Source organism: Grammomys surdaster, unplaced genomic scaffold (genome assembly GCF_004785775.1).
Source record: "Grammomys surdaster isolate TR1022 unplaced genomic scaffold, NIH_TR_1.0 126028, whole genome shotgun sequence".
Taxonomy (NCBI): domain Eukaryota; kingdom Metazoa; phylum Chordata; class Mammalia; order Rodentia; family Muridae; genus Grammomys; species Grammomys surdaster.
The window spans coordinates 2,174,561-2,202,188 of NW_021620841.1; the positions used below are offsets into that span (position 1 = coordinate 2,174,561).

The window sequence follows — 27,628 nt, forward strand, 5'->3', positions numbered from 1 at the left end:
CTCTATGTTAGGCCTATTTTATAACTGACCTGCTCATGAGTTTCTTCATATGTGTATCCCCCTTTATAGCAATGTGGAAAATTATTCCAAAATGTTCTGGAAAATGCACATTTGAGATTATCATTTTTTAATTAAGTAAACAAAGCTCAATATCTGATGTCTGATAATATTAAACAGAAATTAAAATCAGACTGCAATCTACTATTGATACACTCAGGAATGTTGATCATATTTATAAAAATTCTAATTAATGTATGGTTTGAGAATGAAAAAACTGACTAGGATTTATGTTGATACCCATTATTTTATTATTTAAAATATAGATTTTAAACTGTTTACATAATAGGATATAAATGTTTAGAAAAGCAGGCTTTGAGTAAGTCCCCAACCAGGCTGTCTAACACCCTGTTTCAGCTGGGATCACATTGCTTCTTCAGAGCAATGACAGCGTAGCATCTGGGAGACTGCACAGGGTCAAACAACTTCACGAGGGCAGACCAGGCTATATCTTCCTGAAAATTGATAAAGAATTTACATATACAATCATTTTTGAGTAAATAAAATGATGAATCAGAATACATAGATAAATCACACTGTAATAGAAATTGGAAGTAGAAACCAAAACATGTAATTTTAGCTGAGATTGACTGCCACAGTATTCTTTGTTTCAATACAGAAAAGCTGGAGAAGGCCAGTAACAAATACTGCATTTTAAACAAACATTTTTATGACAAAACATTTTTCACCTTGTACAGAAAGGGGGAAATGCTGTATAAACTAAAAAAAATATACACTAAACAATTATTATAGCTTTAGAGTGTAAATATTGTGCACTCACATGTACAGGCTCAATTCACGTATCTGACATCATTATAAAATGTACCTAACATTTAATAATAGGTCTGAAAGGCAAGATGATTATTACTTCTTCTATTTCTCCTTTTTTATTTTTATTTTTATTTTTTTTCGAGACAGGGTTTCTCTGTATAGCCCTGGCTATCCTGGAACTCACTCTGTAGACCAGGCTGGCCTCGAACTCAGAAATCTGCCTGCCTCTGCCTCCCAAGTGCTGGGATTAAAGGCGTGCGCCACCACCGCCCGGCTCTCCTTTTTTATATTACACACCTTAAAACTAATACGAGAACTTTCATAAGATATCTAAATATTCAAAATGAATGGTCATATGCTTGAATCATTTCATTGGACTGATCAATTTTGTTGTAAACTAGTTTGCTCAACTGTTCACCTAGGTCAATGGAATCTTTTGAGAAAGAAAATGAGTACTTATTAAATTAGGTACTGTCTCACCCCTCAACTAGAGGATCAAGGCTTTGCAGTGATTTGGAAGTAACTGGAGGCTAAGGAAAGTATATTGTTTAAATACTTAAATACTGCCTTAGTTTGTAAAACCACCAATTAAAATGAAGACACTTATTTAAATCCATTTGTTTCAAGAAGGCTTTTGAAAAGAAAGATCATTCAATGACAAAATAAGGTTGTTAAAATAAAGGATTTATAGTGGGCAGTAAGCTGATTCCATGAACGGGATCAAACAGTTCAAAGTAATTTACTGACCTCAGCTCAGCAGACCACACGACACAGATGAAACAATATGGTCGTGGGAGAGAAATACTCTTCCTTGATTACAAAGACATTTGGACATTATAGTACACATATGTCCAAAGCACATTAAAAGTTCAAATCTTACAAAGTGAAATCTGTACACAGGAACTTCAATATCTGTTCATAATTAATTTTGGCTCTAAAACATATATGGTTGCTTGTATTCACTGCCTATGAATATTAACTATCGTACAATTAAAAGAATATCAGGTTTATTACAGCAATTTTCTGAAAACATCTGCTGTACATATGTGTATCCATAAAGAAGAACATAAAATGTATATTAAAAGTCTTAGGGCATAAGAGACATCATCTTACTAATTTGTATGAAATAACTTTATCCCAGTATATGATTTTACTTATTTCATTCCACATATTGAAATCTATGTTGCATACTGAAAAATAACATAATCTACCTGTTCCTTGAGGTAACAAAGTCGATCAAGAAGAATCAGTGTTTCTATGCAAGGAGCCAGCACAACTTTCAACTGCAAGAAAACGTAAAAGGTAGTGAGTAGTACTTTAAAAGTTTGCTTAACATTTATGTTTGAAAAAATGTATCTACAAAACTTTACATATGTCAGATATCCGATACCCACTGCACATCTTCAGAAAATGAATTCTACATACAGATCAAAAGCGTTTTTTTTTACTAATTACAAGAAAAAAATGCTCTCTAAGAGACATGAGGTGGAATCCAGGAAGCAATCATGCGATGGAAAGCTTTTAAAGGACTCCTAAGAATGCAATTCATTAAAAGGAAAGCTTGTGAAATAACTACTCTGGAGATCAACATGTGTTCAAAGGACTCTGAAGCATCACTCTGCGCATTTATGATGCACTTTAAGAGAAATCTACCATGTGCTTCTTTTATGACATTACTAACACCTAATATAGTTCTGAAATAGGAAATGATCCCAAATAATAGTTTTCTTACAGAAAGAAAACTCTCTCTCTGTCTCTTTCTCTCTCTCTCACACACACACACAACCAACAACAACAACACAGACAGGCCCATAATAAAATTTAATAAGCTACTATTCGAGTCTAGCAAACGTAGCCAATACAATTGATGTATACATGTATGTGTGTGTGTGCGTATACATTGGTGTGAGCATGTGTGTGTTTGTGAATGACTTACCATATTAAACGCCTCTAGCTCATTCATTCTAGGCTTATATTTCTCATAATAGTCCATTACAATTTCTTCAGAGACCTTTGAAATAAAAACAGTAGCAATAAATTTATCAATGGTTAAAGTTAAATAATTAAAAATTCCTATAGCAAACCCTGAAGTAGAATCAGTATAATATCAATTTAAGATAACCCTACTGTCAGAAAAACTGTTTTTAGGCAAGTGAATATAACAAAATTCTTTCATTTAAATCTTCTGAATTGATGTAATTTTACCATTTTATAAATAACACTGTCTTAACTGTTTCCAAATTTAGTACACGGTGGTAAAATATTTCATCTATTGCTATGTTTGGAAAACAACAATTTCACCATCTGAAGCTATAACTTGCAGAACATAATTCTCTAACATTACCTTTTCTAAGCAGCAGAATCAACAAGTGCTAGCTAAACAACAACAACAACAACAACAAGAATCTCCACCACCTCCATCACCACTCATGGCAACTGGTTCTTCTCAATTGGCACCGAGAGAAAGCAACATGGAGAACCCCAAGTCACACAGCAAATGCACACATGACAGACTAAAGATTCATACTGCCTTTCAACTGCTGACTGCAGGACAAGGAGGAGAAACAGTCTACAGGTGTGACTCTGACAAACTCACTTGCGAGCTAAGTAAGGCCTTCTGCTGCCTCTGAGTACCACTGTACACGTCTGTACTTTTAAGATTTAGAAATTCAGAGCACCAGAAGAATTTGAAAAGATACATTTAGACCCAAATGAGGAAAACCTAATATCCTTTCAAATTTTTTCTTTTTGACTTTTTATCCTTTTACTTGTTTTAACATGTTGTCTTACTGTCTTTTCTACTGTTTGATGAGCTATCATAGCCAAGGCAACTTACAGAAGTGACTTTATTGAGAATTAGTTTCAGAGGGTGAGTCCACGGCTATTACAATGGGGAGCAGAGCAACGGGTGTCCAAGCACTGTGCAGAAGCCAGGAAACTACAGGGAAGAGCCAGAGAACTAACCGGTAATGCCATGGGGGTTGAAAACTCAAGGTCTACCCCCAGTGACTCAATTCCTCCAACAGGGCCACACCTCCTAATCCTTCAGTTTTACCAAATGGGGACAGAGCATTCATAGATGAGCCTTTGGGGGGGGGTGCATTCTCAAACTATCACACATGTATTTTATTTATTTGGTTGGTTGATTTTTATTTCATGAGATAAGATCTTGATGTGTAGTGTAGTCTGATCGAAGATCTGTCGTCCTCTTTCCTGGGCCCCTCAAGTGCTAGGATTCCAGGGTACACCATGATTTCTGGTGTTCTCATGAATTTTGACAGGTATTTCATCTGGTGACTCCTCATTGGTCAGCACTTCATGAAGATACTCATAAGAACAATTGTGTTTACAGTTCATTGATTATGTAACTTCATCAATTATGTATTATTTATGTTGTTACTGTCATAACATAACTGACATTAAAAAGCTTAGAAATGCAAACAACTGACTCACTAACCATAAATTTCAACTACTGAATGCAGACTTATACATGACCTATAAAGTAGCTCCCAACTGTGATAATTCTGCATAGTATGTGTATATTATTCAGAGGAAAAAAGTGGGGAATGATTGTTTATGGATTAGAAAATTACTTTAAATGTGAACTGTGTCATTCTTGTATGAATGTACATTAAATGGCAGATGGAAGGACTGAAATAATTCTACTCTTTCCTGTTGTGCAGTCTTCACCCCCTAGAAAATCCCTTAGTTTGAGTTGAACTGTATGTGAGGACCATGGGACATGGTCACAGGAATGGTCAGCTAAGAGACCTGGAGTGGAAACTGTGAACAACCAGCCATCTCAGCCCCTCTGTTCTATCACCCAACCTCCTTGTAATTTGTTGAATTATTCTAGCTGTAACAGAGCTTATATATTGAGATAATGTATTCATATAGAGAGATTATATATATGTTACTACCTAATGGATTTTGTACACCTGACCAGATGCATCCTGTCTGGAAGAATTTCAAGAATTAAAATGCAGATGGAAGCATCCTTCTGTTAACTGTTCACTAACTTGTAATTTCTTGAATTTCCTCTGCCTTTAGATGTAGCTCGCTTTAGAAATAGATTTATCTGTTGGCAAGCTTGGGCTTCCTCATTATTCTTCCTTTCCAGACCTTTTTCTTGACAACTGCCATTGTTGGAAACATGTTAAACAAACATACTTTGTGTGAACGGCGCCTGTCAATGTTATGTAAGTATGACAAAGTATGGGCTATGGAGTTAGCTGTCTTAAGTTAGAATACTCTTTTCCCAGTGACTTAGATTTTGCCTTTAGAAGTCTACTTAAAACCAGGTAGTGGTGGTGTATGCCTTTAATCTCAGCACTCAGAAGGCAGAGATAGGCAGATCTCTGTGAAGTCTAGGCCAGATTGGTCTACAGAACTAGTTCTAGGATATCCAGAGCTGCAGAGGGAAACCCTGTCTTGAAAAAAACAAACAAAAAAGTCCACTTAACTCCCAACTATTCGATACTATAGCTTTTTCATATTCTATTATGTCATGTTTGAATGTTACCTCTTAGACGCCTGCAATTTCTTGTTATTTATTTATTTATAGATAGAGTTTGCCTGTTCTTTTCTAATGAGAAAGAGAAAGGGAGTGGATTTGGAGGGGGAAGGAAGGTTGGGAAAAACTTGGAGGAGTAGAGGGAGGGAAAGCTATAATCAAGATATATTGTATGAGAAAATCTATTTTCAATAGCAGAAAAATTATATGTATATAGTATATATTATAACATACATACATACAAATATATACATGTATATATAATTCACTTTAAACATGTGTGTATGCATATCTATCTATCTATCTATCTATCTATCTATCTATCTATCTATGTGAAGTGGAAAATGAAGGCCTGAAGAGAGGTAGCCGAATGAGAATTCAGAAAGACTAAAACCAGAAGTACTTTAGAATCTTGCATAGAAACTGGTGAGCAAGCTTGTGGCCTTGGATGTTTTGGGTTGTTCTATTCACTTGTGCCTGCATCTAGAAAAATGAAATTCATGTGCCCAGGTAACAGCTTTTCAGACCTTCTTTACGTTTATTAGATAATATTAAAAATAAAGTACCTCAAAGCCTCCAAAAAAAGAAAGAGAGAAAAACAGACGTATAGTTACCATGTCTTAATATTCCCCTATAGAATTAAAATCACATGAATTATTTCATAATCACTAATATTCAACATGATAATACTTCAACACAGTAACTGCTTGAGCAGAAATTCATAAGTGCTTTCTCATGGTGTTTAAATATTGAATTTTCTTTTATGTGCATGCATGTTTGCCTGAATATATATATATATATATGTACTGTGTGTATGTAGCTATGCACAGAGACCACAGAAGGAGACAGATCCCGTGACACAAAAACCATCCTATGTGAGTATTGAGAATGGAATCCTAATCTTCTGCGAGAGCAGCAAGTGTACTAAGATGCTGAGTCACTAACATTCACGCTGATATACATACATACATACATACATACATACATACATACATACATAGATACATACATATCTCACCATGAGGAGACATTTATACACACAAACACACACACATTTCAGTAGAGTTTTGATAAACTTTATTCTGATCATGTGTTTCCCCTACCCCAACTCCTCCTGATTTTCCCCACCTACCATCTCTCCATCTTATACACTGGTATATTTATTTTAAGAACTAACGTGAATTCATTATTAACTGAAGCCCATACTATATTCAGATTTTCTTGGCTTTTACATACATTTTATACTACTTTTTTCAATTTTGGAATCAAACAAAGGATGTCGTATAACATTTAGCTGTATTTAGCTTTGACACTGTCTCGCTCTTGTTTTTGACCACCTTAACAGTTTTGAGGAATATTGGTCATATATTACAGAATATTCTTCTAGTATGATTTAGATTTTTTTCCCTTAAAAATCAAAAACAGTGAGGAGGACATGGAATACAGTTTCACGTCCATGCCTCATAGCGAGGGTCCATACTAGCCGCCTGACTTGTCACTGTTGATGCTGATCTTGACTAGATGGCTGAGAGTGTCCGCAAGGCTTTTTTTCTGGCGAGCTCCTTCTCGCCCCATTTTCAGGGTCTACTCTTTAAAAGAACGTTATTACAAGTCGACAGTCATGATGCCCATGTTTGTGTACAGAAGACTGTGGTGGTTGTAGTGCAAATGTCCTCCACAGACTCAGATGTTTGAATACTTGGTGCTCACTTGGTGGAACTGTTTGGTAGGTTTAATAACACAGCCTTGCTGGAGGAAGTATGTCACTGGCACAGGCTTTGTAATTTTGAAGTCACACACCACTCCCAGTTTGCTCTCTGCATTTCTTCTTGAAGTTCAAAAAACGAGCTCTCAGCTGTTCTGCCACCATGCCTGTCACCTGCCATGATTTCGTGCATGACAGAATCTGGAACCGTAAGACCAATAAACATGTCCTTGTCCAGTTTGTCTTGGCATGGTGTTTCAGCACAGCACTAGCAAAGTAACTAATATAAGTATCTACATAAATTATTTCTCAAGAGAGATCAATCTCTGCTTATTTACTTACTCTGCTTTTAAGAAGATCAGTAAGAAGGACTGCAGTGTAGCAAAGGTAGGTAAAATGCAACTTAGAGGGAACACCGGATGAGTTCATCAGAGTTGCATAGTTATTCCGTTTTTTTCTCCACTTCACACTTGATCAGGTGACGTCATAACTAACTTATTTCCCATCACTGGATGGAGAGATGAAGGCTGCTGAGATACCACTGGCCAGCACAGAACTGGCCAAAGAACTACAGTAAACAGAAAAACTCCTCACATAATGCAGGTATCACAGAACTCCCAAATGTGGGGACTGACAGGGATGGATAACTACAAGAGCAACTTAGAACTCCAGATAGACACGGGCAAAAAAGAATCTCTGAGACATATTTTTCAAAATATTAGAGCTAGAGACCAAAAAACTAAGTAGCAAGAGAAAAACTCATTACTTCCTATGTCAAGCACACCAGAACAACAATACTGTATCCCTTAACAGAAAGCTTAAAAACTAAGGGAAGCGGCTCAGTTGGTGGAGGTGCCAGCGGCTGTCCTGAGTTTAATCCCTGGAACCCACATAAGTGTGGGGAGAGAGACCCAACTCTACAGACATGTCTTCTGATTTCCACATGTGCACTGCACCAAGGTATGTACTCTCCCATATGTACACACACACATAGTAATAGCAAATCTTAAACAAGTTTAAAAACCAGAAACACATGGACATATTTCAGGTCATGAAAGCAAATAACTGTCAAGATAAATTATATTTTTATCTAGCAAATACAGGTTAAAATTGATGGAAAATACTTTCCAAGATAAGCACAAGTGAAAGCAATTCACCCCCACTAAGCAAGTATTACGGAAAATATACTTAAAGAAATTCCACACATAAGAGGAAGACAGGCACAACACAAGAGCACATGGAAGAATACATCTCATGGGGCAGCAGATGGCTTGGTCTTGGTTTTTAAGAGCACTCACTGTTCTTGCAAAGGACTAGATTTCAGCTCACAGCACCCATGGTGGGCAACTCAAGTGACTAGAACATAGATCCAGGGGACCCAGCATTTTCTTCGAGCCTCCACCGGCTCCATATATAAATGTGCATATAGACACACAGATAGATCTTTTTAACTAATGAGAGCTCAAACAGAATCAAACATCTTCAATTCAGTAATCAACATATGTCTAAGATAAAGAAGGGAGGAAGAAAAACAAAACAGTATCAGAACTGACTAGAAATGTAGTCACAGTAGTCAGCAAACAGCTTAACAATGACGTAGATAGATGTTAATGGTCTCAATGCTCCAATTAAGACATTTAGTTGACTGCATCAAACCAAAAGATCCAAGCATTTGTTTTAAAAGACACGACTCATCAATAAAGAATCATACTGAAAACCAAAGGATAGAGTAGTGTGTATCAAGTGAATGGTAGTAAGAAGCAGGCATGATCTCTCACAAAGAAAACAAAAAGACAAGTACAGTCTAAAGAGGTAAAAAGGTCACTAGGTCACTACATATTAGTAAAGGATATGGTCCAACATACACACACACACACACACAATAAAATATTATTCAGCCTCTAAAACTCCTGTAAACCTGCTACTTGCCACAGGTTCTGGACATTGTGCCACAGTTAATTGTTTTCAGAGGTACATATTTAGGCTTAACTTTCCTGGAGAATGGTAAATGTGCTTTTAAAATAGTCCGTACTTTATGAAGGGGGCCAATGAACATAACTCCAAGGTTATTACAACTATCTAAAAATGAAAGAGCAAAGAAGGGATCATTTTGAGTAAACAGTCTTCAAGGATAGAACAGTATTCTTCAGTCTCTGCCCAGTGTGCCCTTCCTTGCCCACGCTTGGTGATGGTAAACAGCAGTTTAAAACATAGATACATAACACGACTGTTAGGTTGCTCCAGATAGAGTCATAAAAGGAAAAAAAAACCCTCAAAATTAGTGACTCTCAACAGAAGGCAATTCTGGCAAATGCCAAGTTTTTTACAATCGTTCTACTGCTGACATCTAGTGGCCAGAGGCCAGAGGTGCTGCTGAGTATACAGAGCTGCTTCTCACTGCGAATTCAGATCCACAGGCCAGTGGTGCAGTTTGAAAAAGGCTCTGAGGGCTAAGTCAACTCCTGACTTTCACAACTGACTATAGATGCGTGGAGAAGCCCTTTGTGCTTTGTAAGAGCCATTGTAAACCAAGCACTTGCAGCCTTGGTGTTCTCTGGAAAGAGATGTCTAGAAATCTATGGTTTCCTTTCATGTTTAATATAATTTCTGGTGCATTGTGCCCTTCCTTTAAATTTTCTAGGTAACTCAGTTGCCTACTCTTAAGTGCACATCAGTACATTTGCTGCCCACTGAATTACACAGAAATATCATTAATAAACAATTATGGATTTAGTCAAAGCTCTTTTAAGTGTTTCAGTATATTTAAATATTAAATTTTACATAGCATTTAATGTTATATACAAATATCTATTGGCTGTAGTGAAAATGTTAACTTTAATACTTCTATTTCATGGTATGCATACAAAATGAAATGTTTGTATTATATATCAGAAATACAGTTTTGCTTTTATCACTTTCCCTGTTTCCAAACGCTAAAAGGCACTATTTTCAAAATCTCTTTTGCTTAAAATCCAGACAACTACCCACCCCCAATACAGTCTTATCAGCCTGCATCCTTTCTTAGCCCACCATTGTCTTCTAGCCTACGATGTGTGTTGGCTCCTCTTTCTCAGCCTATTCCAGCTTATACTTCTGTTTTCCCTCAAACCATGTTACGTTTAAAACACAAAACAAAATAAAATGGGTCGCATGATTGTAAGAAAACCAGTAGGCCATTAGTAACATCTTTATTAGCTAATTAAAAGCAAGAAATTGTTTAAGACAGTCTTTTTATTCAGTGATATTTGTCTTTTCCTGAGACTCCTTCTAGATGAATTTTGAGTAATAGAAGCAGCTACTGTGAGTAATTTTTTCTTAAGCTATTTCTTTTAGGAAAGCTCAGAACACTTGCCATGTGCATGACAGCACACAAGCAGACTCATTATCGCTGTCACAAGAACAATGCATTGGCTATAGACAGTCTGTACATCATTGCTGCCCAGGACTGTACTTTACATTAGGATCCATTCTCAGTAGTTCTCATTTCACAGGTCTAGGTAACTTTCATCCATTGTGATTTTGCTTCTTCCGGAAGTACGTATGTGATTCATTTCGATTTGGGCAAGACGTAAAGTTTGGTTCTAGAGTCACCTATCTACTTGTGTCTGTCCTGCTGTCTAAACAGCACGTGGTGAAGAGGTCTTCACTCTACTCCACTGCCTTTGTCTCTTTGCCAAAGACCACTGGGCTGCATTTGTGTGGGTCTATTTCTGGGCTCTCAGTTCTGTTCCTGGATCCATTTGTCTATCACTTTCCAAATATCAACTTGTCTTTACAGTATTATCTTAAAGCTACCCAGTAACAATTTGTAAGCTTTCTTTTCAGTTAGTATTGTTAGCTCTTTTTGATTCTTTTCTACAAAAGACTTACAAACAGTTTCTATATTTACAAGATACCTTTCTGAAATATTGATTGAGTTGTACTGAGTCACTGACCCAGGTTGGGGAGCACTGACATCTTGAGAACAGTGAATCTTCCTACCCATAAACACAGACTCTCTCTCCACTTACTTATTTCTAGTTTGGCACTTTAGAGGCATTTCGCTTGTATTCTATTAGAAAAACTATCTATCTTTCACTTTAGGAGAGGGTTCTCACATAAACTCTGATGTATCTTAATTTCACATTCAACTTGTTCATTGCTGGTACAGAGGAAAACGGTTTTCTCTATATTGTTTTTATATCCTACCTTGTCTAATTCTATTATTTTAATTGCTCGTTGTTTCTTTGGAGTTTTTCCATGAACATTATCACGCCATCTTGAACAAGAACAGTCTTCTTTCTTCCCAATCAAATACCATTCATTCCTTTCCTTCTCTGACTGAGCGAGCCAGTAGTTACAGTATGACGGTGAAAAGTATGGAGGAAAGAAAAACCTTGTTTCTCATCTTATTGAGAAAATGTTGTTTCTCACATTAAATGGAGTGTAGCTGTAATTTTCTGTTGATTAAAGATATCTGTCGATGAATTTTTTTGGTTACTTGTCTGGCTTGGTGTTGGTGGTCTCTGATTTCTGGATCTGTGGTCTGGTAACTAGCCAGTGGAAGACATTTCCATCATCAGCAACTCAAAACTCAAGTATTTCTTCTGTTGCTTTTATTTTCTTCATTCTGATAAAACTTTAGCTTGTCCAGTACTTGGACTCCTTTGTTTGTTTGTATGTTTGTTTTTTACCTTTGCTTTTGTTTTACAGTCTGACCAAGTTCACTGCTTGCATACTCTCAACTTCAGAGGTGGTTTCCTCTGTTGTGTTCAGTATACTTGTAACTCACAAAAATTTCTTCCGTCTGCTTATACTAAGCTTTATTCATCCATTCAGTCATTTATTCAGAAATATTTCCTTCTATCCCAGGCAATATATTTTGATTGTTCTTTTTCGCTTCCTTTAACTCCTTCTTGATCCTACCACTCTGCACTCTGCTCCTAACACCTCATGTTCTCACTTTCCTTTTCTGCCCAAATCCAGAAACATTGAACATCCAAACAAATACTAGTAAGATTTAAAAAAATTATCAAAATGAAACAGGCCACCAACCCTGATAACACACACACACACACACGAACCGCCCCCCAAAATACAAACAAAAAAAAAGCCCCCCAAACCAAAAAGCCATGGAGTCTTGTTTGGTGTTAGCTAACTACTCCTAAGCATGTTGCCTGTTGCAGAGTATGGTTGACAGCCCACTGGAGAGATTTCCCTTTCCCAGCAGGTCAACTGCAAATGGCTTCTTGGTTAGGGGTGGGACTCTGTCCTCTCCTTCTCGGTCCTCACATTTTTTTAGGCTGGAGCTGTGCAGGTACTGCACATGCTATCACAGACTGTGAGTTTATGTGTACATCAGTCCTGCTTTGTTTCCTCAGAGGCATCCACCACCTCTGGCTTTTATAATCTTTCTGCCTGGGTACAATATTTTTAAGTATTTCTATTTTAATAAATTCCCAAATCTCTCTGCTTACATTGTCCATCTGCTCTTGTCTCATGTCTACTTTATTAATCCAAACTTTTAGCATGTTACTGCATTTGCAATTGCAGATTATAATTTCTAGTGTCCTTGTCAATCTCAGTGTGGCTGGGATGACTTTTATCTCTTCAAATTGTTTATTGGACTTTAGTGTGTCTTGTAAATTTTTGGTATAAAAATGATACACTGTGTAAAAAGCACTGTCAAGAATGTGTCATTAGTTGTGTGGTGGTAAAAAGTATTTTGTACTCTTATGCTTCGATCTGTCTGTCATTGAAGGTGTTTCTGGACTGTGAAACTTACCAGCCCTTCTCCGTGTTTTCATATCCTATTGTGTGGGACAGAATTGATAGAACTGACTAATGTTGGATACTTCCCTTGCCCTCTTCAGATAGGTGTAGATGAAATTCCAGTAGCTGTTTTCTGATTAAATACTGTCTCTTTACCAGTGGATCTTGGTAAGAACAGAATCACTTACTTATTTAAAAAGAGTTATTCTTTTGCTTCCCTTGCCTCATGAGGGTCCTTTTCTCCAGTGTTCATTACAACTAGGCTATATTTAGAGGCAAACATCTCAACAGTGTGGGGACCACTTACAATTGTCTGGATACATCAAGTTTTTCATTCTTAGAACTGTCCACCCTGAGCCTCTGAGAAGCTGCCGGATTTTCTAACTGTGGTTCATTTCCTACCAAACTTATACTTCAGTGTTTGCTCCTATGTGTACAGTCTCCTGTGTCTCTCCACTTTGGGTGAATTGGTCGTTTGCCCTAAGATTTCAGTTATCGTAAATGTTTTTGTGAACAGAAAATGAGGCAATGTGATATCCCTTAGCATTGCTCACAAAGTGCTCAGTAAGGGTTAAATATTCTAATAATTACATATAATAGATATATGAAAGAACTTTTACTGTGGTTACTATTATTAATAATAAACTTGAGAAGGCAAAGACAGAAGGAAGAATAGATATTAGTCCTGAATTTTTTTTTTTTTGTGTGTATGTTGTTTTTGGAGAAGGATAGTATGTTTTCAGTTTGAGTAAACCATAGAGTCCAGTGCAATCATTCATTCAAAAGCAAAAGAGGCTTTATTTTATGAAGTAAATCTATTTATGAGAGTTATATCAACCAGGTCTTAAATAATAATACACAAATAGAGATAAATAACAAGTAGTGTCATGCAGTCAGCAATTATGTATAAATATTGAATGAGTTTTACATGTATCTTTTTTTTTTTTTTTTGGTTTTTTTGAGACAGTTTCTCTGTGTAGCCCTGGCTGTCCTGGAACTCACTCTGTGGACCAGGCTGGCCTCGAACTCAGAAATCCACCTGCCTCTGCCTCCCAAGTGCTGGGATTAAAGGCGTGCGCCACCACCGTCCGGTTTACATGTATGTTATCAATAGTTTATTTCTAAATTTTTCAGCTCTCTCTTAACCATTTGATAGGGAATACAATGAAAAAACTACTACTAGTCTAGTTGCTTTAAGAAATAAATAAACAAATATCTCACAATGACAACCAGGACGGTAGACAATCGCACCCTTTACCTTTGATGCAATAATCATATCTGTGTAAGTTTTCTCTTTCAAAAGAATCATTTCATATTGTGATGGTCACTTTTAACTATCACCCGGGCATAATCTAGAACCACGTGGGAATACTCTCAGTGTGGGACTGTCTACATCCCGATCGTCCATGAGTATGTCTATGGTGGATTATATTGATTATATTAAAAGACGGAGGTGGAAAGACCTACTCACTGTGGTAGCACAGTTCCTAGTTGGGAGCAGCTGAACTATGTAACGGTAGAGACAGTGAGTTGATGTTACTCTCTGTATGTGAATGTGGCTATCAGATGACCAACTCCTTCAAACTCGCACCCCTGTGATTTGTCTGTTATAGAAGGTGTGAGCTAAACCTTTCTTTCCTAAAGCTTTTGTCAGGGCATTTTATCACGTCAACCAGAAAAGAAACTGAGAAATATATTATTACTTTCCAATTTATAATCAATTTAATATGCCAGAGTAACAGTTCAATTTAACTTTTCAGTTAATGTATAATTTGAATTATACTGAGCTTTTTCCCTTAGAATCAACTAGCTTTCTATTTACTTAAGCAATGTTATCACCAATGTTAGTTCAGAGCTACTGTGATGTTGCAACTTAACAGAAAGACCACTTACAGGCTCTCTGAATTTAAGGTTATAGTTAGCCACAAAACTGCAAATAAATAATTTTAAAATTAATATCTCTTCTTTATTTAATTCTAATTTACATTTACAATGTTCTCCTTTTTAACCCTACAATATTTAGTAAAATCACTCTTTTAACTAAAGAACCTAAGGAAGAAGTCTCTTTGGTGACACACAATAATAAACTTTCCATATATTTAACAGGGAGGGCAAGTAGCAAAAAAAGAGTTAATAGAGGCTTAATTTCAATATAATTGAGACATTTCATAGGAGGGAAATAAGCAGAAAACGAATGATTCTATCTTGCCTCAGCCCACTGTCCTCCCAGGCACTCTTGTACTATGTGGAAATAAAGGGTAATCACTCACTGACCTTGCACTCATCTAATCCAAGCTTCCGTAGAGACATTCTGACATACTCCAGAAAAGAGGAACATTTGGAATAGATTTTACCAACGTGCTGTTCACTGCAAAACAAAAGCGAGTATCTTTTTAGTTTTTCCACTTTAAAGTATAGATAGTTTTAAATTTCAACATGGAGTATTTTAAAATATCTTTCATCTATATGGCACAAAATCCAGATGTGATAAAAATGAAGTAATACTTTTGTGACATTTGTAAGTGACATTATATCAGGATCTGCTCCTGAGAATTCTTGGAACACACAGCAGTGGAAGATAATATTCTACACACAATACTACGTAAGAGATGCTTCAAACTTATACTATTAAAAATCTTGGTTTAACAACGTCCTCAAAAGTTTCCACTGTGCTCAAAACACATTTTCCTTGTATTGGCTTGACATTACATTGCACATTTTATGGTAAGACACTGTAACAGGGGCAATATTTCAACAGCTATTCAAAGAGAGCTACCAAACACTAACAGCCAATTGAGGTCTATCATTTATGCCTTATAGATTTTCAGTGCAATTTAAACAAAGTATCATGAAATAGCTTTCAATTTAAATAATACTAAGATGGGCTATCACATCTCTCAATTTTGGCTACAACTTAAGCATAATGTAAAAATCAGAGGCATAAAAAAATCAGTACCTACATGTAATCAAAAGTGGTAAGTAAAGCCTCATTTACCCGTGAAAGATTAAACCCATGATTAGACATTATACTTTACCCTTCTACCTTAGCGATGTGTCTTAGATTTCTTCAGCCACACTTTAAGACTGCAACATCAATTCTATTTACTATGTCAAATAATCATAATTCCAAGTGTTCCCTGGATTATTTTTTAATTACTGTTTGAGAAGTTTACACACATACTTATGCATATACTTTGGTCAAATGTACCCCTATTTCTTCCTAGCTCCTCCCCTTATCTCCCTTAAGCCCCTATCGCCTTTCCTTCTCTACTTGAAGTACTGTTTTTAGTAAACCCATAAAGTTCACCAAGTGTTGGATGTATGTGCATAGGTATAACATCATCTATTGGAACAAGGGTAGCTTCTCTGGGGTCTTATAAAAACTGTCTGTCTCCCAGTTTCCATCAACTGCTAACATCTCTTGAGCTAGGGCTGAGATTCCATGATCCCATCCCCCACTCATGTTTCTAATTTGGCTGGTTTCATGTATCATGCATTGAGTCACCACTTTATGCGTTCAGTGATGCTGTCATGCTTGGCAAATATGGCCTTACTACAGAAAGCCACTATCCCTGGCTTTTACAATTTTTTCTCACCATTTCTTCTGAAATGATTCCTGAGTCTCAGGGTGAAGAGGTATGATACAGATGCCTCATTTAGAGCTAAGCACCCTACAGTCTCTTATTCTCTGCAGTTTTTTTAGTTGATCTCCATACTAATTGCCATCTACTGCAAAAGTCAGCTTCTCTGATGAGGGCTGAGATCTGTATGGATATAAGGACTAACCTATGGGTATGAAATGAAGAACATGGGGGTGGGGCAGTGTACTGCTATGTCCACTTAGCAGAACAGTAGTATTAGGTTGTCCACTAGGGTCTAAGACTGAGCCAGTTATGGGATTTTGGCCCAGTTAACAGAATTAGGCACGAGCTTCATCTTGTGGGGTGGGCTTTAAATCCAGGCAGAATGCTGGTGGTTAGTCCTATGCCATCTGTGCCATGTCAGTGGCATATCTTGCCATGCCAGTTGTTATCATAGTTTTCAGTGTTCACAACCGAGAAAGACTTTTGATGATTTTTCTGCCCCATCAGTATGCACAGAACATTCCAGAACCTTGAAAATCGCCAGTGAGGAGAGAGCTTCCAGGGGAGCAGAAACTTGATTTCTCCATATCCTAATCCTACAACTCAAGTATGTGATGTCTTTAAAAAAAATAGGATTTTTCTGTTGTGGTCTGGAAGGTAACCAAAGTGGCAGTAGCTTGTAACTTTTGGGAGATGGGTTTGGTGCCTCACTGGCTAACTACTGAAAGAGGCACCTCACACATGGCACTGGGGTTCTTATTTACAGCCTCTGGTCTTTGGGAGGGGGACGGCTCCCTGTCACAGGGTGACAGCATTTAAACTCCTTTTCCGTAGGTATATACATATGTACATTCTTTTGGAAACTTCCACAGTAGGTTTCTATAAGGCGTTTTGCATGTTCTCTCCTGTCTGTCATTCCTCCCCATAGTCTGCCCTCTCCCACTTCCTGCCCCTTTGGCTCCTCCTGCCCCCATCACTCCAGCAGTGTTCTACACCCGTCCTTTAACTCTTTGTTCATTTCTGTTTACATGCTTTTAGAAGATTTTTTTTTAGAAGAAGTATTTTGTCTCTTTTCTACTTTAAAAGTTGTGAATCAGTATTCTATCAATTATACAACCTGGACCCACATATATAGCAACAGTTCCCCAACTTCTCATACAGCATCCATCATTGCAGACATTGGATTTCTCTTTTTAAATGCTTGCTTACTGGTTTGGATTGTCTACCACACTTCTGTTTGTTTTATCTGTGCAAGCTATCACTTCTGAATAGCGAGGTAGTTCCCCACTCTCCTTAGCTGTATTAGAATTCACACAGAAAAGCTCACGTGCACCTAGTCTTTTTCACAAAGTGCTTAACAGTCTGCTCACTCTGAATTTCTATAGTCCTTATTATCTTCTCACTTAACCTGTTATTTTACCACTGTCTTGAGTGAGAAGACGTTTGAATAGGTACAGTCTGAGGAAGCCAAAACAAATGTTTTACAGGGTTATATGTCATTCTCAGTTTCGACAAATAGTTATACATCTTATGCCTAACAGGTATTGATCTAGTAGATAGACAGGTACAGCTTAAACATCACAAACTACTGAACTGAACTGACTTGTCACAAAAGATGCCATCAAATGTCACTTCCTGCTTTTCATCTTAAGAATGCTTCTAGGGTACCCACCCTGCACCCAAAGGGAAAAGTCATTGAGTCTTTCTTTTAATGAAGAGACTCTATTGTACACTAGTCACTCTTACCTTATGGGGTTCCTCAACAGAGAAAGTACACAGACAAAATTGTAGGTCTCAGTTCCACTAGTTCTGCCACGGACTAGCTTCCTAACAGCAATAGTATTTCCTTATTAGAGACCCTGCACGGATGAGCATGGATAATACATGTACAGTCCTTAGAACGAGACATGATATTAGCTGTCTCTGTGCATATTATCTTTTTATTTAAGGTTTTGGAGCAAGCACCTTTTACCCAGTGAGCCTTTCTCTTTGGCTCTATTAAAAACAAAATCATTCCTGAAGTCATAGTTTTGAGTTACTCTGTGTGTGTTTCTTTTCCTCTCTGATTTACTTTTTCAGACAGGGTTTCTCACTGATCTGGAACTCAACACTTTGGCTAGACTGGCTGGCTAGGAAGCCTGATGGCTCTCTTGCTTTGCTGCTGTGTCCTAGGCCTGTGATGGTTTGTATTATAGGTGTGGTTTTATGAGGATACATGAGAGTATCAGCTCAGGTCCTAAGGTTTGCACAGGAAGCATTTTACTCAATGGACCATCTCCTAAGCTCCTGGAAAAAAATTTTTTTAGCCTTCCATGAAAATATTTAAATTAACATTTGTATATTCAGGATGTATTTGTGTCATGGTTGCAATTTTATTTAAATTTCCCTCTCTGACAATTTCCCATGTTTTGAGCCTATTCATCCCTCCCCCAATTCCTCCCAGAGCCATCCCTCTTCCCTACCCACCCAATTTTTTGTCTTTGTTTTACCCATTAATATCAATTCATGCTTCCCAGATATTTGTTGATACATGGACTTCCAAGGGCATGAGATCAACCTACCAGAGTCCAACATTTTAAAGAAAACTCACTCTCTTCCTGCGTTAGTAGCTATCAACTGCCATCAGTTCCTAGGCTAGGAGTTAGTTAAATAACATCAAAATTATCAGAATTAGATGGAACTGCAGACTAGCATCAGAATGCAAGCAGTGGGCCGGTTTGATTCCAGGATTTATTAATTTAAACTGCTTAAAAATAAAAAAAAATATATTCAATTTTTATTTTTTTATAGTTCCAAATAATTGGTTGCATAAGACATTTGAAATCTTTGTATTATTATTTATCTTTAGCAATAACAGGAAGAAACTATAAGCAAAGTAGAAAGGTGACTGACTGGGTCCCTCTTGCTTTTTAAGTTCTTCCCGAGTGTCTCATGCATCTTGAATCGTAAGGGTAAGCCGAGAGCCCTGCCCTGAGTGTAGCCTGCTCTGCAGTTCCCACCGGGCTTTCCACACTGTGTGTGACACTGTCTCCTCGGCAACACTGGCGCATAGCTTTTGAGCATGCTTTCTTTTAACTATAAACACTCTTCTTGGAAGATTCATTCTACCCTCCAGCTCTGTCCTTGGAAGGCCAGACTCCCTTCAGAACCGACCTAGAGCACTGCTTCCTTAAGGAAGCCTTCTTAAGGCACTCCACATGAAATCACAATCCTGACACAAATACTTCTTTCACATATTCTTACTTTTCTGATTATTCTCTCCCTTGATATTTTAACTTAGTAGGCTTTTCCAAAGGGGATGAACATTACAATTTTATTCTTTTTTTTTTTTGTCTTCTTAATTCCAAATTTTGAGCTCACTGTAAAAGTTCTACACTAGCATATCACAAGTAAGTATTCATTTTATGAGCAAGATATGACATATACAGCTGTGTGACTGTGAGCACAGGCGTGCCGTGATGCCTATATGGAGGACAGCAATCAGCTTGCAAGAGTCTGTGTACTCTTATTCTACTGCGTGGGCCCAGGGGTTGAACTGAGGGCACCACTATTCTAAAGAAAAGTTCTACTGCTTTGTTTATAAGCATATTGCTAGTGCCTAGCATAGTCGGCACATATAGGAGGATCTCAATAGTGGATCCAATCATTAATCCAATAAACAAACAAATGGCATTACACAATAACAGGAAAATGTATTACTATATTTATTGTATGTACTGTAGGAACACAAACAAAGGAAAGTCTAACGATACAAACAAGAATAAGTTAGGACATGGTGAAAACGTTAAATGAAAACACAATATGAAGTGCAAAGTAAAGAACACACCGTTCCTTAAAAGTTAGTTCTCAAACACTAGCTCTTACTAACGCCATTAAGGAAAATAACGTGGAGAGGTTTAGCAAGCTGCCTGATACCTGTTTCTACACTTCACTTAGTAACTCCTAGCCAATGTTACATCCTGCAGAGCAAGGATGGAACTTGTGCTTTATATTATTAAGCTGAACATGAAGAATGGTCACCTGTGAGCTCCAGGTAAAATGATACAGGGAGATTTCAGAACACCTTCCTATGCCTATGTCCGTACAGAATAGCCATACAACCCTCCTGTCACACTTAAGGAAAAGGAGTTATAGAATTTCTGAAGCAGAATATGACCTATTCTTTTGTAGTTGCAAGAAAAGGATTTTTCTTGACCAGTATTTAGAAGCATCTATGGTTCTAAGGATAGCAACTGAATTTTATTAGTTACATGAGAAAAAGATGCAGGCCCAGGACCTTCAAGACTTAAATTACAGGAAACAAATGAGTACAATAAAGATCTACACAAATCGAATATGAATATATTATGTTTTTTTTTAGTAATGTTGGTCATTTTTTAAGAACTTGCTGTAACTAGTCTACACTTTCCAGTTTTATAATCATCATTTATAACAATGAAATCTGTCTAGATAACTTCAGAATATAACAGCCTTAACTATAAAGTGCCTTAATTATAAATAAATATAAAATGAAATGAAAATTTTCATTTTTTTTCATTATGAAACAAGATGTATTTACAGTCTGCATGGATAATTTTATTACTTACATGGCACATTCACTGTTTTACTTTATGTTGAAATATTTCAATAAAATAGAAATCTTTTTGTTATTTAAGTAATATTTTCTGTCAGAAAATGCATAAGATTAAAGATTTGAGTGGTTGTTTTCCTTCTTTTCTGTGTCTTTGAAACCTTTTTGTTTAGACTTACGTGTATGTGTGTGCATGTATGTGCAAGAGAGGCAGCAGGAGAAGACAGAAGCTCCCCTAGAGCTAGAATTTACAAATGATGCTCACAGCCCAACACGGGTGCCATGAACTGACTCCGGTTCTCTGGATGAAGACCGAGTATGCATATCTACTGCCTCACCTCTCCAATCCCTTTCTGAAATTTTCTACTCTCAGGCTCTTATTTTCATCATATAAAAATCTTCGAGGAGGACTGGTGATGTGGCTCAACAAGTAAAAGCACGGCCACCAAGTCTCATGATCTGAACCATCCCCAGGACCCACGTGGTGGGAGCAAAGAACTCTCTCCTACCAGCTGTCCTCCACACAGGTGTCATGCTACATGGACAGCATCTCCCAAACTGAAGGAAACAAACAAAAACAGAGATGTAATAATTTTTTAAAAAATATGTTATGTAAAAAGCAAACTGTTCAAGGCCCTGTGTAGATGCTCAGCTGGTTAGTACCTAGTGTCCAAGTGTGAGGACCTGGGGTAAAAACCACGACACAGCAGCTGTGCCTTTAACTCCAGCCCTGGAAAGCTGGAGAGATGGAGACAGATAGGCCAACCAGTCTAGTCAAATCATGAACTTCAGTTTCAGTGGTAGAACTTGTCTTACAGGAGAATGGTCAAGGAAGGACCAGGTATCAACTGTTGGCCTCCGTGTGCACCTGCATGCACTTGAGCACCTGCATGCACTTGAGCACATAGGCATACACATCAACACAGATATGGACACACACAGGTTTAATCTTTCATTTGTGAAAGAAAAACACAAGCAAGCAAGCTAACAACAATAACAAAATACAACTCTATTCTTTAATCCAGTGTCCCCAAGTTATTTACTATATGGTATATGTTATAGTTTATATATGGTTGGCCCAGGGACTGGCACTACTAGAAGGTGTGGCCCTGTTGGAGTAGGCGTGTCTTAAAGCTCTGGGCATGGGCTTTGAGATCCTCATCCTAGCTGCCTGGAAATGAGTCTTCCACTAGCAGCCTTCAGATGAGGACGTAGAACTTTCAGCTCCACCTGCACCATGCCTGCCTAGATGCTGCCATGTTCCTGCCATGGAATAGAGGATGCAAAGCCTTAACTCTTCCGGTATTTTCAAGAAACATCAAGCAAATGTTTTACTAGAATAGGAGAGAAGTATGCTCCAACACAGACCGGTAAACTGTGGGCAACACAGATCTCAGACAAAGAAGGGTAAGAGCTGAGTCCTGCTTGTGGTATCAGCAACAGGGAAATCAAGGCTCCTGAAAAGGCTCATTTGCTCTTGTGGGGTAAGTAAAACACAGCAGAATATCCTCGAGGGAAGCAGAGAAGTAGTAAGAGTCCTTTGGCACTCTTCTGTAAAGGAAAGGAAGCATGTACGGCCCAGTGAGTTGGAAGATGAACACTAAGGGGAAATGTGCTCTGAAGAGGACTTTCCTGCTAACAGGACTGTGGCCACCAGGTGGTTGAGGAGAAGGACAAATTATTTTACTTTGAAAATCATTAGAAGCCATTTATTATAGTTTAAGTATAATGGGCAGAAAGAAGGTTAAAAAAAAAACCCTCCTGTGAGGAGTTGAAAGGATACTAAATATGCCATGCGCTACATGTTCTAGGGGAAAGAAGTGGCAGAAATTGGTAAGAGAATATGCTAGGTAGATCAAAGAGTCCCCCAAAGCATGGGAGACACAAAAATAGTTACACAAGAAATGCAACAATCTAGTGCAGCCAGGGAGCATGGGCAGCCGCTACGAGAGCCAGGAATGCATTAAGTGGAAAGGATATACTTGACTGATCAGAAGTGGCTTTGAATGGGACAATGAATATCTTTTAGACTGGCTATATAAAGGTGAAACATTATCAAATAATTTCTATATGTTAGAAAAATGTAATGGTTGAAAGAAAAATGAGAAGAGATTCAGGGCAGATTACAGGGGCCCTATGTGAGAACCAAGCACGGTCAGCATGCTAAGGAGGAACTCGCTCTTTCTTTTCATAGAAGAGAATACATTAGATCTAATTAAGATTCTACTCAGTGCAGGGCAGCACTACTCACACGCTCTTCCCTGAATACACCCCTACGAGCACGGGGGCGGCACACATGCTCCCCAGCCAACAGCTGTGTGTGGTCTGAGGACACGGTGAAGCAGCAGTACACAGAATAAATGAACGCAAGCACACAAAGAATAGAACGTTCAAGGCTCAGCTTCTCCAGCCCCACCAGAGAGCCATGGACTCACCTTTTACATGCTAATACACATTAAAGACGTCAAATATCCTGTAGGAGACTGTCCTTTGTAAAGCTTCAAATTACATTTCAGGTTAAAAGATGAAGTCCTTTGAATTTTAAATTGACTACATGGTACAGATTCAAGGACTTGCTGTAATTTAGTGAGAAAGTTTTAAAGATCTGGGTTTTAATTTTACTATTTGGTAAAACTTAAAAAAAAATATGAGTAAACTTGGTAACTCATAACTTATAACAGAAAAAAAAAACCGATCTGCTTCTTATGACTTTCATTACAGAAGAGAATAATATGGAGAAGACAGCAGTGATGTAGTCCAGCAGGAAAATGTTTGCCTAGCATGTTTGGGGTCATCCCCAACACTGCAAAAAGTAAGGATATAAATGAATGAAGAGTGACTATTCATTATTACTAAAGCACAGGACTGCAGTTATGTGTAAAAGCGTCAGAGAACTTAAAGAGCCTGAGACTCCTCCCTGCACTGTGCTGTACCGTCCTGCCAGCTTATTCCTTTCCACGTATAAAGCTTCTACCACGAAGATGACATCTATCTATCCCCCTCCCCACCTTCACCTCCTCCCCTTGAGGACTGTCTTAGCTTTACTTGGGATTCAGCTTTCTCGTACACGTGCTGGTAAGCTTTGTGTATGTACTAACACATCCATGCTCAGGGTTAGCCCTTAAAGGCACTGGATCCCAGGAAGCCTGTAATCCGTCTGAGAGCTCGCATTTTAGTGTAACAGTATACACGTTTTCTCTTTTATTGTGATCCTCATGAGTGTTGTCACTTACCATAGTTAGGCTTCTCATTAGACATACTATTTTTCTTTCTCTTTTCTGGTCACAATTTCTCTATATGGCAGAATTTCTCTACATAATCTAGTCTGCCTTTAAACTTTAATACCCTGGCCTCAGTCTCTTGATTAGCTGGGGATACAGTGTGTTTGACTATGTCCAGGTCTAGATATGGCTGACATTTTTAGTCAATATTCTAGTGGTATTTAAAAATTATGCTTTTAAATGATGTCTGGGTAAAGAACCATCTTTCTGAAAATCTGACTCCCATTCTAAGATCTTCTGTTTAATACTTTGTAGGTTATTTCTGCTCCATACATTTATTTAAAAGACTTTCCAAGCCCTCCCTTACATGCACCTCTCTCTTTCAAAGTCATGCTCCACGCTCCTTTTTCTTCACATGGTCATTTGCTGTCACTTTATTATTTACATCTAGAATTTGTATGTGGGCCATTGCTGTATGCTCTGTCTCCCATTGCTTTTAGTAAATGCTTTGTCATAAAATGTAAGATCACACAAAGTTGTTAAGAAAGACGATGTCTAAGTGTACCCTGAATGTAGCTACCCACGCCTTGAGCTGGTAATGTAGTAGACACTGATTCTAACAGCCCAGACAGCATCTCCATTACAGCAGGGTCTTACAACAACACCCATCCCTTCCCATCCTGCCTTCTTCCCCTTTTGCCCAGAAATCAGCAGTACCTTGCAACTTCTGTATCTTTGTCATTTCAAGAATGTACTGAATGGGTCTACTTTGTTGTTCCCAACACCTTGCCCTGGTAGTGGTACAGGGACTAAACCCATGTCCCTGTGCATACTAGAAAACTGTTCTTCCACTGAGCTATGTTCCATCCCCAGGAATGGGTAAAAACAGAATCACACATTATATATACTTTTATAATTGCTTTTTTTTTCTCAAACACAACTGTCTGGAGATTCAGCCAGGTTGTTGTATAGAACAATACTTCGTTCTGTTTTGCAGCCCAGTGAGTAGTCTCTGATGGGGGCTATCAAGGGCTGTTTTAACTACAGATCTACTGATGAACATCTATTTGTTTGTTTGCTTCACTTTGTACATCTATGAATAAAGTGCTATACACGTCGGCAGAGTCAGTCTCTATGGATACTCTACATGCTTGGTGGAGTTCATCCTTGCTACTGCTATGACCCCAAATGATCTCCACTGACATTGGAGTATCTGATTACTGTTGAGAAATAATGTAAATTCTCAATCTTTATTTTACTGTGTTTGGGAGGAGAAAGGGGCAGGACTGACTAATCAGTGCTGGGCAGCTTGACAGGGAGGAAATGAAGCTTTTCCTGTGGTCTCTGTAAGACTAAGTTGTTAGTGATAAGGTACTTCTTATCACCAGAGGTTGGAAAGCCAGTTTTCTCTTCAGCCTTAGCCTTAACTGACAGGACTCTACCATGCTGAAGAGGGCAGAAGAGTCTAAAAGCCAGAGTAGGTAGATGACTTCAAGAAAACAGGGTCTTCTGGGCACGGTGGGGCAGCTGCGCAGAGAAACTTACAGCAGCTGGGATGGCATACACAAGAGCTGAAGCCAGACTTCATTCTAGTAAGGAGAGGGGTACTGGGCACAAAGCTCCGCTCTTAACTGAGGACTACTAGCAGCTGTTATGCGCTAGGAAAGGAAGGCTTAGTTAGTATAGTCCCTGTTTGGTAAGTCAACTGCACCCCAGAGTAAGAACACATCCAAGATTATTTGGGCAGCACAAATTAACCTGGATGTGGGGATAGGGGTTAGGGGCGGAAAGTTGGGTTGGAAGAAATTAGACAAGAGGATTGAATATGCTCACCCGTCATTGTACAATCTTCCCTAACACTGAAAAAGTATGCCCTTCAACCTCCAGGCCGTAGTTTTCCTCACTGTATCTTTTTGTTCTGCGGTCCCAAGATTTCAGCTACATGTCAAGAGATGCCCTGTCCAATTTAAATTCCACTCAATGGAAGCTTGTTAACCTGGGTATTTGCATTCAAAAGTGTTTCTATTTGACAACCCAATACATTGGTTTGGGCCCAGTTGAATCATGGACTTCTTGGGTTTCTGATGGACTCTCATGTAATATCTGAGTGTCAGTGTCTGCTTTAGTAACAAAGGATCACTGGAAGGATTATCCAAAGCCTTTGATATTAATAGAACGAGCTGTTACTAATGGAGGGAACAGCATCTCCTCACTTCAACTGACTGCCAGACACTGTACTGCGTGCTTTACTTTCATGGTCACATTCCTGCTTGTGCAAAACCCCTGAGGCTGGCACTGTCATTCCATTGTTGCAGATGATGAAATGTACTTAAGGTTAGGGATACTCTTGCTCCTCTTTGCTTGGGCCAATTCTGGGCCACACTGATAATCCTTTAGTAACCATTAATAAACTCTATGTGCTCTCTCCAAAATGCTTTTTTCCCCCAAAGAATAAACAAACTAAAACTAATTCTAATTTATCCTTCATAAATTAACCCAAATGTTAAAAAAACCCTAACAACATAACACAGGTATTTTATTTATTTACTCATTGTTTGGTTGCTTGGTATTAAACCAAAGGTATTTCACGTTATAGGTAAACTATCTCTGGGCACCAGCAAAATGACAAAATAAAATTCTCATACCATTTGCTGATGCCATAATGATCCTTAATAATATTCTGAAGAACAGCACGATAGAAGAGTGATTCAGTAGGCAGCTGAAAAAAAATGAAGATATATATGTATAAGAATAAATGAAACCCGGAAACAAAGTTAATACTAAAGACTTGGGGTCTAGCAACCATGACAAGCCTGACCTTGCTGTTAAATAGAGAGGGAGACATGATAGTGTCTTACTGAAATGCCAGGTAGGTTTGTAAATTTACTCGTTTGAAAAATTGTTAGTTACGAACTGCTTACAAAGTTCTGCACTTTTCGCTGGCATAGCTACCGAGGAGATGACAATTTCTCCTTTATATTCAGATAATATATATAATAAAAAATATATTTTAAGTAAATGTATACTTTATAAAAAATAAAGAGTTGAATGAGAAAGTAATGACAGACTGTATGATATGCATTTTAAATGACACACACACACAAAATTCACAGAGAAAAGCAAACATGACAAAACAACTACGATTCCCAAGTTGTCCTGAGCAAAATGACGTGAGTTCTAGAGTGCCTTCCAGCGCTCACTCTTGGACTAACTAGTCTGTTCCATCCTGGTGAGTACAGATGGGAGGGAGGGGAAGACTGTCAACATTTCCCACGCAGCCTGTGCCTGGCTGTTCTAGGAATAAACTGGATGTGTCTTAGAATTGACTTTCTTTTTTGATAAGTAATAAATCCACCTAACACCTACAGTATATTTTAAATGAGGAAAAAACAAGAGCGTGTACCCTCTGACACATGTATTTTGTATGTGATACATAGGACGAGGGCAAAGGGTAAA

At 38.0% G+C, this 27,628-nt stretch overlaps 1 protein-coding gene across 4 annotated transcripts in view; it reads right to left on the reverse strand.

Moving 5' to 3' along the window:
* Positions 1–284: 284 nt before the first annotated feature.
* Mettl25 (methyltransferase like 25) overlaps positions 285–27,628 on the reverse strand; it is a 66,306-nt gene continuing 38,962 nt past the window's right edge. For all 4 annotated transcript variants that reach the window (XM_028754566.1, XM_028754565.1, XM_028754564.1 and 1 more), the window contains 5 exons: positions 26,818–26,891; positions 15,072–15,165; positions 2,765–2,839; positions 2,040–2,111; positions 285–512 (listed from right to left, as the gene is read on the reverse strand). In XM_028754566.1, coding sequence (XP_028610399.1) covers positions 411–512; positions 2,040–2,111; positions 2,765–2,839; positions 15,072–15,165; positions 26,818–26,891 — 417 coding nt within the window. In that variant the 3' untranslated portion in view covers positions 285–410. The remainder of the gene's footprint in view (positions 513–2,039; positions 2,112–2,764; positions 2,840–15,071; positions 15,166–26,817; positions 26,892–27,628) is intronic.